General features: G+C 38.9%; 1 protein-coding gene and 1 pseudogene across 1 annotated transcript in view; one reads left to right on the top strand and one right to left on the bottom strand.

Moving 5' to 3' along the window:
- LOC114610044 (vomeronasal type-2 receptor 26-like) overlaps window positions 1–9,346 on the top strand; it is a 37,687-nt gene extending 28,341 nt beyond the window's left edge. The window contains exons 5-6 of the mRNA XM_028754514.1: window positions 945–1,068; window positions 8,454–9,346. Of these exons, the coding sequence (XP_028610347.1) occupies window positions 945–1,068; window positions 8,454–9,346 (1,017 nt within the window). The remainder of the gene's footprint in view (window positions 1–944; window positions 1,069–8,453) is intronic.
- On the bottom strand, window positions 3,928–4,033 carry LOC114610068 (annotated as a pseudogene).
- Window positions 9,347–11,326: the final 1,980 nt, after the last annotated feature.

The raw sequence follows: 11,326 nt of genomic DNA, 5'->3' as shown, positions 1-11,326 counted from the left end.
TTCTCTTTCTTTCTTTCTTTCTTTCTTTCTTTCTTTCTTTCTTTCTTCTTTCTTTCCCTTCCTTCCTTCCTTCCTTCCTTCCTTCCTTCCTTCCTCCCTTCCTTCCTTCCTCTCTCTCTCTCTTTCTTTCTTTCTATCTTTCTTTCTTCTTTCTTTTTCTTCCATCCATCCTTTTTCTCTTCCATACAATCTTTCTCTCTCTTCCCTCCCTCCCTCCCCCCTCCCTTCCTTCCTTCCTTCCTTGCTCAGGAAGTATTAACAAATTTTGAGCCTCTTACCTAGCTACCAAGAGGCCTCTCAGTCAATGACTAATGAGCTTAAGTAACTAAGTTTCTTTTCTTAATCCCCTCCTGCTATCAACAGGAGTAAATTGCAAGAAGGCTTCAGCTTTTGGCCTAGAATGAACAAAACCAAGTTAACTGCCCAAAGCTATCAGCTTCTACCCCCAGATAGAGAGAGTTAAATAGCCAGAATCCATCAGTTTCTGGGCCCCAGAACAGTAAGAGAGTGTTAATGGCCAGAGGTCTTTAGCCTTTGTCCTTCATCTGTCACTGTGTCTCACCTCAGTACCTGACTGTAGAAGATAGGACCCTGGTCAATTGCATCTCTTTGTGTCTATTCTTATGAGAGTTGGGTATGTCCTATCTCTGACTGATATAAAGCAGGAAAGAGAAATAAAGATAGAGAGAGAGGTAGAGAGAGAGAGAGAGAGAGAGAGAGAGAGAGAGAGAGGAAGAGAGAGGAAGGGAGGAAGGGAGGGAGGGAGGGAGAGAGAGAGACAGAGACAGAGACAGAGACAGAGACTTTGGCTTCACATTCTCTAAAAACATGGTAATTCTGTGGTTGTCACAGCGTACAGATATCCTGCTGAAATCTACCATCTGGATGCTAATACTGAATGTCATGAATTGACTGCCTTCTCTCCTCTCATGTCCCCTATACAGACTCCTGTATCTGTTTGCAGTCAAAGTTGTTCACTTGGATTTAGGAAAACACCTGCTGAAGGGAAACCATTCTGTTGTTTTGATTGTTTCCCATGTCCAGATGGAGAGATTGCAAATGAAACAGGTATTTATAAAATGATTCTCAATGTGGAAATTTCTAGAAATGTTTCTGATTGTGGAAATTTCTAGAAATGGTTCTGAATGTGGAAATTTCTAGAAATGGTTCTGAATGTGGAAATTTCTAGAAATGGTTCTGAATGTGGACAATTATAAAAATGAGTCTGAATGTGGAAATGAGGCACACACAGGATAGGGGAGAGTAACACAGCACATGAAGACACAGTTACAATTTTGTAGCTAACTCCCAATACTTTAAAGCATGCTCTTGTGGGGTGTAAGTGGCAAAGGCTTTAATCCCAACTCTCAGTATGTGGATATCTGAGTTCAGGGCCAGCCTGATCCACAGAGTGAGTTCCAGGACAGCCAGGGCTGCACAGAGAAATCCTGTCTTGAAAAACTAAACAAAAACAAACAAAAATCTTGATTTCTACCCAAACATTTTTGTTACTGATGCTTGTTTATCTGATTGTTTTATTTGATATGCTGTGTGTGTTGGTCTCAAACTCAAGCTCCAGCAATTCTCCAGGCTCAGCCTCCTGGGTGACTAAGACCACAGGAGTGTGCTCCTGCATCTGCTCCTGCTTTGTTTTCTGCACATCTGCATGTTTAAGTTTCTTTTCTTTATATCCCTGCTTTTCACTAGTGGTTCTATTCCAGCTGTAACAGTATTAATGAATAAAGTTAGTGCTCTCTGTATACCATAAACAGTTAGTGCTCATTGTTTACACTAAACTATGAGATGCATTATAAAATGTGACCTTATTTCATGCTACAATAAATACTAATAACTAACATTTTATTTACAAAGAAATTAAATTTCAGAGAAACTCTATAAATTGCTATGATCATACAACCTAGAGAAAGCTGAGACAAAATTCAGACTTGTCAAGTGAAAAAAACTGATAAAAACTTTGTATCAGAGTGACATTGATACAGAACTCTTTTCCTGGGACCCCGAGACCACTTCCTTTGGAAAGTAGTAGTATCTCCATAAATATTTGTTTATGACTAAATAAGTATATCCTGTATGATTTAAGAGTTTTCTTTGTAATTAATTTGAATCTTGTGGAAGCTCTCATTGTGTGTTCCCTGGTACTATAAGCTAGTATAAGGCCTCTGTACAACTGAACATTGAGAGATTCCAGAGGGTGAGTGATGTGCAGTGCTGTGAATGATGTCCAGGTCTCTGGTTGATGTGCAGAGATGCTCTGACCATTGTCCTCTTGTGGACCATCTGTCACTTCTTCCTCAACTTGATTTTAATTGCAAAGCCTCCCCAGAGCACAGCAGCAATGCTTCCTTCTAGTTTTTGTATCCTCACTTCACAGTGATATCGATTTCAAAGTAGGTGTCTTGTCATGACTATCTTATTTTCCTGAATGAAATCATTACTTACCAAAGTCTATGTAAAACGATGTTCTTTGCTTTTTTAAGTGGCAAGGTAGTGGTAGGCCAGACTGACTATTTCCTGAGTCCTGGGCTTACAGACAAGCACTGCCAAGTCCTTATTCTTCATACTTGTTTTAAAAAAATTAATTTTGTATTGAATCTTTGTGAATTTCACATCATAAACCCACATCCCACTCATCTTTCCATCCCTACCTCATGTATGTCACTGCATGGCAGTCAAGTGCTTGCCACTGTGCCATGTTCATGCACTTGGGGCTGGGCTCAGTTGTGGCCCATAGTATACCACCATGGTCAACTCTACTGTGATGCTCACAGTTAGAACAGAGCTCTTTCTGCTGAATGCTCCAGCTGGTCAAGTACAAAAGGGAGAAAGAGTATCTCCCCTCATCTACCCATTGCAGAGATAAGAGATAGGGATAAGTCTCTCATAGTGGGGTGCAGGACTCTCCTGTTACTCCAGAGATGTGCTGGGCCCACACTCCTGAGTAATACATCTCTCCAGGGGGTGGATTCAGCTCTCCTGTTTTCATGTTCCTTGAGCCAGCTTTCCCACAATGTCCTGGTAAGGATGGGCCCATCTCTGCACAGCCCTCAGACATCAACATATCCCTAAGAGACAGGCCAGACCAGGGACATCAGCCTGGCCTTGGTAACAGACTCCTGCTGCAGCAGGGTCACACAACTGGACATGGCCTCCAGTGGCAGCACAGGCCAGGACCCAATCATAGTCCCAGGTGGCAACACCTTTTCCTGATGGGTATTTCTAATTACCCTCCAGTCTTCAGTTATGATTAAATTTCTCGTGTCCACAGCAATTTTTACTTTTCTTTTCCATTTCTTCACCACCTAATTGTTCCTCTTTGTGGTGCACTGGGTCTCTAAGTGTCTGAGGATGTCTCTAGAGTGTTCTCAGGAGGTATTTCCTGCTCATGCTTTATAGTGCTAGGCAAACATTATCTTGGGCAAGGTCTGCCAGTCCTCCCCAGCCTTGCACAGTGCCTGAATCATGGTCATCTCATGGTCTCCAGGTTAGCTCCCTGTCCAGGACCAATGGCACTGGTCTGGTGATTATCTTGGTCTTCCTCCTCATCTGGACTGTTGCCTTTAGTCCCAGAAATAGTTCTTCTCGTAGCTGACTTACTACAGGTCCTGGGTGCCATTGAGGCCTCTATGGCACTGGATTGGTTGTCTCTCAACCTCTCTTTATTTTTTGGAATATGCAATTGTTTTCCCTCCTTTCTTCTTTATTTCCTTTGCTTTGCTTCGCTTCGCTTCGCTTCCCTTCCCTTCCCTTCCCTTCCCTTCCCTTCCTTTCCCTTCCCTTCCCTTCCCTTCTCTTCTCTTTACTTTTCTTTTGTTTAATTTTGAGATGAGGCCTCACTGTAAAATCTTTCTGGCCTGTCTAGGAATGTGGTATGTAGACCTGGCTTCTGGAAAAGTTCCTGACTCTTTGGCTGCTAATCATATGCTCTGAAGGTAGTCTTTGCCTCTCTCCTCTCTGCCACCTAATATTGCAGGTGTAACACAGCAGCTCCACTTGCAACCCTTCTAGGAGTAGGCCTTACTTGTACTATTATAAATTTCAAATACCACCATTTTCTTAGAAAAGTAATTCGCTGATAGACTAAAAAGACAAAAAAAAAAAATAAATCTTCCTCATACTCCTTAGGAATTCCATCTCTTTAAAGTGTCTTTAGGTTACCTAATAGGCTGTGGGAATCTTTCCCTCTTTACCCCAAAGCAGTATTTTCTGAGCCATCAACAGAAGGCTTGATGTTTCCAAGAATATGTGACTGAATCTCTTTTTCTTCATAGTCTAACATCTACCAAATATTGAAGTACATTATCCTTGAACTTCAGTAGTTTTAAATTCCTAATCTGGAACAATAATTTTTGTGCTCTGCCTTAAACTATTAATTTTGAAAAAGCAGTTTCCAAGTATGCATGTTTACATTTATAGAAAATCAGGATTTTAGTTGGGTGACATAATCCCAGTTTACTAAATGTGTCTGAGAAAAATATTTCCATCATCATCATGCATTTAACACATTTTTGTGCTGAGACTAGAACCTAAAATGTTGTATATGCTAGGCATGTGCTCTAGACTCAGCTGTATCCACAGATCATGCAATTATCACCACAACAATGTTTCATTTCATGAACTAAATTCAATCCGGCTCACCATATACTTTTTCAAACAGATGCAGTACTGGTTCTAGGCCCACTGACTTTTCAATGGCTGGTAATACTCCACTATATTCCTTGTAGAACATTGCATCTATTCTCCTGTAGGAGTCCAACCAGTTTTTATTAAAGTGTATCATTTTTCTTCAAAGCAGTAAGTGTCTAGCTACTTATATCAAATGAAATGTTCATCAAAATCAATGAGGACAATAAGCAGAATTGATATCCAAGCACATAGACTTATATCATGACCATGAAGAAACCATTATCCCTGAAAACAACATGTCTATACCACTGGAAAATTTTGGTTTGAATTCCCCTTTGGAAGAGAAATTAACAGTATAGAATGGTCAATACTGTGCTGGTATTTTAAAAAATACTTTTGGGCCATATAAGCTCACAAATGAATATGCAATAGTTTTCCCTCCTTCCTTCCTTTTTTTTTCTTTTGTTTTCTTTTCTTGTATTTTATTTCATTTTGAGACAAGGCCTCACTGTAAAATCTTTCTGGTTTTGCCAGGAATGTGGTATGTAAACAGGCTGGCTGGTAGTCTCCTTTGTGCTAGAATTACAGGTGTGCAATATGGTGCTTTGCTTTAGTTATTTTTCTAGTTAAAAATGGGTCCCATGCAAGTGTCTTTCAGAGTGAATGAATTATAAGCTTAGGGAATAAGACTTCCCATTCTACTGCACTCCTTCTAAATATTCAGAGACTTACCTTTACCTGTGTCTTTTTTTTTCTTTTAATAAAAAGATACTATGTGAAGAAAATTACTAAATCTTTTATGTAAAAGTACGGGAAACTCAGGTAACTTAAATATATGTAATAAATATTGGAAATTAAGTGCAAAATTATTTTTCCTTTAATAAAGTTCTAATTAGAGTTCAACCAAGCATATTAAAGAACTCACCAAAACAAGCAGATTTTTTTTATCCTAAGAAAAACTATTTACCTAAAATGTATTTCCTTCAGCATTATTTCTAAAACAACGATACACCCCCTGGTAAAAATCATAATGCAAGAATCAAAAGAAAATACCGCAGTTCCTAAACATAGATGTCAGTAAATGTTAGCAAGTTTTAGTTTCTAGGTGTTCCTGTCAGAGGCCTCCTTTGACAGTCTAGTTCTCTCTTGGAGGTAGCTGAGTGGGGAAAGAGTGTTGGCGGGGGAAAGACTTGGTTTAAGAGATATTTAGGATGTCTGTTTTATAATAAAACATTTTCCTGTTATACATCTAAGTTGCTTTGCAGTGATAGCTGGCCTGCCTCTCTCAGCTCCTCTTGAGGCCAGAAACTGCAGCCTCTGACATTTAGCACCTCATAGTAAACAGCTGGGGATTAAGTAAAGTAGCCTTTGTTCTTATCTCTACAGGAACTTGGAGGCTGGGACTCCCAGCCTGCTAGGGAAAGTCTCAGAAAGAAAAAAAGGACACTCTTCAAAGGGATTTTAATCTTTATTTCTAAGTTCTTCTCCTAATATTCTCTCTTTTAAAAATTCTATCTCCAAAAATTCCTTCTGAATTTTTAAGTTCCCTTTTAATTTCTTAGCTACTCTACTCTGCTGTCCCCCTTCCTGTCTTGCTCTCTTATACTGCTTTGATGTAATCATGGCCTACAAGGTATTCATTCCTATTTTGTTGCAGTTTCTATGGGAATAGATCACATGGTTTTTCCACCCATGTTCTTTATTTTTTTTTTTTACAAAAGTTCTCTAAAAGTACAAACATAAATTCAAATCATATATTGAATAAGAAGTTTACAACAGAGATTGTTTGCATATGTATCCATTAAAATACAACATATATTATCTGTCATTAACACCACAGGTTCACTGTCATTTAAAATCCATAATTTTTGTGACTAAGTTATTATTGAAGCTCTGTATAGAGAAACCCAGTCTTTCACTTACACTAAATCATTAGTTCCCTTTTCATGACCTTTGGTTAATTGTTTTACAACCTCTTGGAATGTTTTCTAAGTTGTAGATGCCTGCTTTCTATCTCAGAATCAATTTACTGGTGACAGCTGAGGACTGGCAGAGTTCTCATTGCAGTTTTAATAACAGAGAGGACTTAATAGCAGTCCTGTTATAGGGGACTTAATAATTACAAGTATAATTTTAGGGGTTCTTACAGAATCATCATTAAGAACTATAAATCATCTATTTGTCTATATAGAAAATCTATAAGAGTATAGATATTTGTTGATCTCTAGAAAGCTTCCCAAAATTGCTAATATCTGATTTGCATAAAGCTCCCCAAAATTTCTGTGTGTGTGTGTGTCTGTGTGTGTATGTATGTATGTATGTATGTATGTATGTATGTATGTATATATATACGTATGTATGTATGTATGTATGTATGTATGTATGTATGTATGTATGTATATATGTCTAATAACAGAAAAAGCATATTAAGATCAGGGATCCTTCCTCATATATAATTCCTTTAGTTTTGCCTAGAAGGGTGTCTTATTTAGGATTTTCTGGTGTGAACAGACACCATGATCAAGGCAAGTTTTATAAAGGATAACATTTAGTGTGACTTGCTTACAGGTTCAGAAGTTCAATTCAGTATCATCAAGGTAGAAACATGGCAGCATCCAGGCATGCGTAGTTCAGGAGGAGCTGAGAGTTCTACATCTTCATCTGAAGGCAGCTAGTGGTAGCCTGACTTCCAAACAGCTAGGGTTCAGGTCTTAGAGCCTAAGCCCTCAGTGATACACCTACTCCTACAAGGCCACACCTCCAAATAGTGCCACTCCCTGTGCCAAGCATATGAAACAATGACAAAGGGCAAATCCATGTTGACTTCACAGTCCATGGAAAAACCACCTCAGAAGGACACCTGTTAGGTTTTACCTTCTCCTAGACACCTCCTGGATGGCACCTTTCATAATAACAACCAAGAGCCTGCAGGGATGGGAGCACTACAGATCATTGTGATAGAGAAGGTAGAAAGGTCATAAGAGCCAGAAAGGTGACGTCTGTAGGGAAACAGAATTTGTCAAGCATGACAGGGTCCTCGAGCACACAAATTCACAGAGGAATGCACCAGATCAAACCAGATAAAGACAAATTAAGTCAGACAAAAATAAAAGCATGGATAGAGGACACGATCACAAGCTCCCACCACTAGCTAGAAGCTATTGGCAGTTGATGGCTACTGGAGAAAGTCAGGTTTGTTTATTTGTTTGTTTGTTTGTTTTCATATATGTGACCCTGATAGGCTGCCCATGTTATGGCAGATGGCTCTGTAGTGATATGCATACAGGAAGGATTAAATGAAGTCAATGGGCTTAAATAAAAAAGAGCAAGTAAAGTTGGGAGAAAAAAATGTTGGAAGGAGAGAGAGGAGTGGCAGAGGAAAGATATTGAAGGTAGATTAGATCAAAGCACATGATATGCATGTATGATGTTCTCAAGTAACAAAATTTAAACAAACAAAGAGAACAAAGAATAGTAAAAGGTTCAAAATGAACTTTTTCTTTAACAAGTAATCAAATATGATGTCCAAATTTTCTGATTTCCCCTCAACATCATTTCCACATTTCTGCTTCTCTCATATTATTTAAGTCTGCTCACTTAGGAATATATTATGAATACAGTATATCTGTATTTTTCTCTCTTGAAAAAATTAACTTATTCATCTACTGTTTTCCAATATTATGTCTCAGTGAATATAACCAGGTATTTCTTTTAGAATTCAACAATTGTTCTGCACAAGATATATGTCCCATAGGTACATCTGGAGAGTGACAGGTGCAACGTAATAAACCAATCTGCCTCCCTTTCAGATATGGATGAATGCATCAAGTGTCCTGAAGATCAGTATCCAAACAAGCAGAGGAATCAGTGTCTCCCTAAAATTAAAGCATTTTTGTCTCATGAAGATACTCTGGGAGCTGTTTTGGTATCTGTGGCCATTAGTTTATCTGCCTTTTCAGTCATGGTTTTAGGAATATTTATCCGCTATCGGGATACACCCATTGTCAGAGCAAATAACAGAAATCTCAGTTATCTCCTCCTAGTTTCTCTAATTCTCTGTTTCTTTTGCTCATTAATATTCATTGGCCAACCTAGCACAATCACTTGTGTCTTGAGACAAATGATTTTTGGGGTTGTATTTTCTGTGGCCATTTCTGCTATCTTGGCAAAGACCTTCATTGTGGTTGTAGCCTTCAAAACCATCAAACCAGGAAGCACCTTACGAATGTGGATGGTGACTCGACTCTCAAATGCTATAGTCTGCTGTGGTTCCATCATTCAAGTGTGCATCTGCGCAGTCTGGTTGGGAACATATCCCCCTTTCCCTGATGTTGACATGCAGTCAGAGTTTGGACAAATCATCCTCTTGTGTAACGAGGGGTCCACCTTTGCCTTCTATTGTGTTCTGGGGTACTTGGGCTTTCTGGCCAGTCTCAGCTTGCTTATTGCTTTTCTGGCGAGAAGGCTACCTGACACCTTCAATGAGGCCAAAACAATCACATTCAGCATGTTGGTCTTCTGCAGTGTGTGGATTTGTTTTGTACCAGCTTACCTGAGCTCCAAAGGTAAAACCATGGTGGCCGTGGAAATTCTTTCAATTCTGGCTTCCAGCGCTGGCTTACTGGGCTGTATATGTCTTCCCAAATGCTATGTGATCCTACTGAGGTCAGGTGGCCATTCTAGAAAGAAGTTCTTTAAATGACTTCTTCTTTAAGACAAAGGAATTCATTGTGATTTGTTGAAATGAATGATGTAGGAATATTCAAAAGAGTGGTGTGCGTTTCACTAAATAATGGCAACTTCAATGGCGCCAACTAGACACAGTCAATCAAACCACCACAAGTTAGATAGTTGCCACCTACAGGTAAATTTTGGTGTGTATACTAGATGTTTTTTTAAAACCAATTTTAACAATTTTTTAAAAACATAATGTAAGAGGACTGGAAAAGATTAAGTTTAAAAATAAGAGTGCATCATTAGTCTGGAAAGAAAAGTAACAGATGTTTACAAATGTGCTTCCCCTCTGAGTCATATGCAGGGCAACTTTTTGTATTCCATGTGAACTAATTTCCATGTAATCACAATTCTGCAACAGAAATTTTATGGTCTTCTTCTCCTCTTTGAAGGCACCCCCAAGCAAGGCAATATAGAATGTAAGTCTCAGAGTCTTGGGAGGATTTTGTGCTCTTTCTATGCTCAGGTGGAATAACATGGATGAGAGCTTAGGCAGAGTCCCAGGGGAAACACGGACATCTTTTCCCTAAGGATAGTCAACATATCAGAGGATAGAGATCTCCTGAGACAGCAAACAGCCTTCATGGGAAGTGCTGTTCTCTATTAGAGTTAGGAGTTTCAAATTGTCTTCCCATGGTGAAAGCTCATATCATTTGCACCCATTGGAATCTCCCCTCAAGGAGGGAATGGGTGTGATGGTAGATGTGGGCACGGAGGAGTAGTATAAGGCCGGGGATTCAACAGGACATGGAGAATCATGGAATCATGCATCCTGGACCTTGAGGATTTTCAGGTATTTGCTTTTCTCTAGATAAGAATTTGCTTTATACATGATTGCCAGATTATACTAAGAGAAACTTCAGGTTGGACTTGCAACATTGGGAGGAATCACTGTTCAACCATGGTCAAAAGCATGCTCAGAAATGGCTACATGAACAAACTGGTTTTGTTTATGCTGTAGAACAAGACTTACTTATATCTCCCATAGTTTTCAACTCTAGAGCGTCTGAACACTGTAGTATTGGACACAGAACCATCGTTAGGCCAAGAAACATTTAAGGTATTCTGAGTCTAATTTGAGTCTCAATTATTGTTTATCTTTCACTTATGAAACATTTCATATTAAACTGAGTTGCTTCTGTTTGCCATAAAAACATCACAGAAAGTTCCATTGGAATCTGCTTTGACACGGTTAAAATAAAGTTTTTTTCAGTTGTATGACTTGATGGGCTTAGAAATACTTGTGTTCAAATTATATGCACTCATGGGGTCTTACCACCTTAAATAGGAAGATACTCCACTGTGAAAAGCTGCCAGGTAGATTGACATTATGAGTATAAAGAAATCCTTGTTTACTAGAGCTAGTTTCTCTCCTGTATCTGGGGACCATTATGTTACAAGCCAAGTACTGCAGTGAGTGAGTGAGTGAGTGAGTCAGTGAGAGAGAGAGAGAGAGAGAGAGAGAGAGAGAGAGAGAGAGAAACAGAGAGGGAGAGAGAGAGAGAGAGACAGAGAGAGACAGAGACAGAGACAGACAGAGAGAGAGACAGAGAGAGAGAGACAGAATTCTTCAGGGGCAGTTCTAAGTGGCTGGCAGGAATCTTATACCCTGGTTTGAGTATGTCTGAAAGATTAAGTAAATATTCATCAAATATATGTTGCTCGCTAAATGTTCAGACATCAAGTGTGTTATAAATGGGCATACTGTGGCAATTACAGCATGGTTAATGAAGACTTCATTATCCAGTAATCTCTCAAAAGCAACACAAATTTATTATTTGACTTTTACTTATAAGTACATAGATGAATATTGTTTTAAAATCTCATAAATTCTTTAGAAACTTTACATTATTTAAACAACCATTTTGTGCTGCTTTCCTTAAGAAATATTAGAATGGTTGAAGCCACCTGTTTCCCTTCATTGCAGTTCTCCAGAGGCAAGCCTCAT

Source organism: Grammomys surdaster, unplaced genomic scaffold (assembly GCF_004785775.1).
Source record: "Grammomys surdaster isolate TR1022 unplaced genomic scaffold, NIH_TR_1.0 126013, whole genome shotgun sequence".
Lineage (NCBI taxonomy): Eukaryota > Metazoa > Chordata > Mammalia > Rodentia > Muridae > Grammomys > Grammomys surdaster.
Note: the sequence above shows the minus strand (reverse complement) of the source record. Positions and strands in the feature narration are given on the sequence as shown.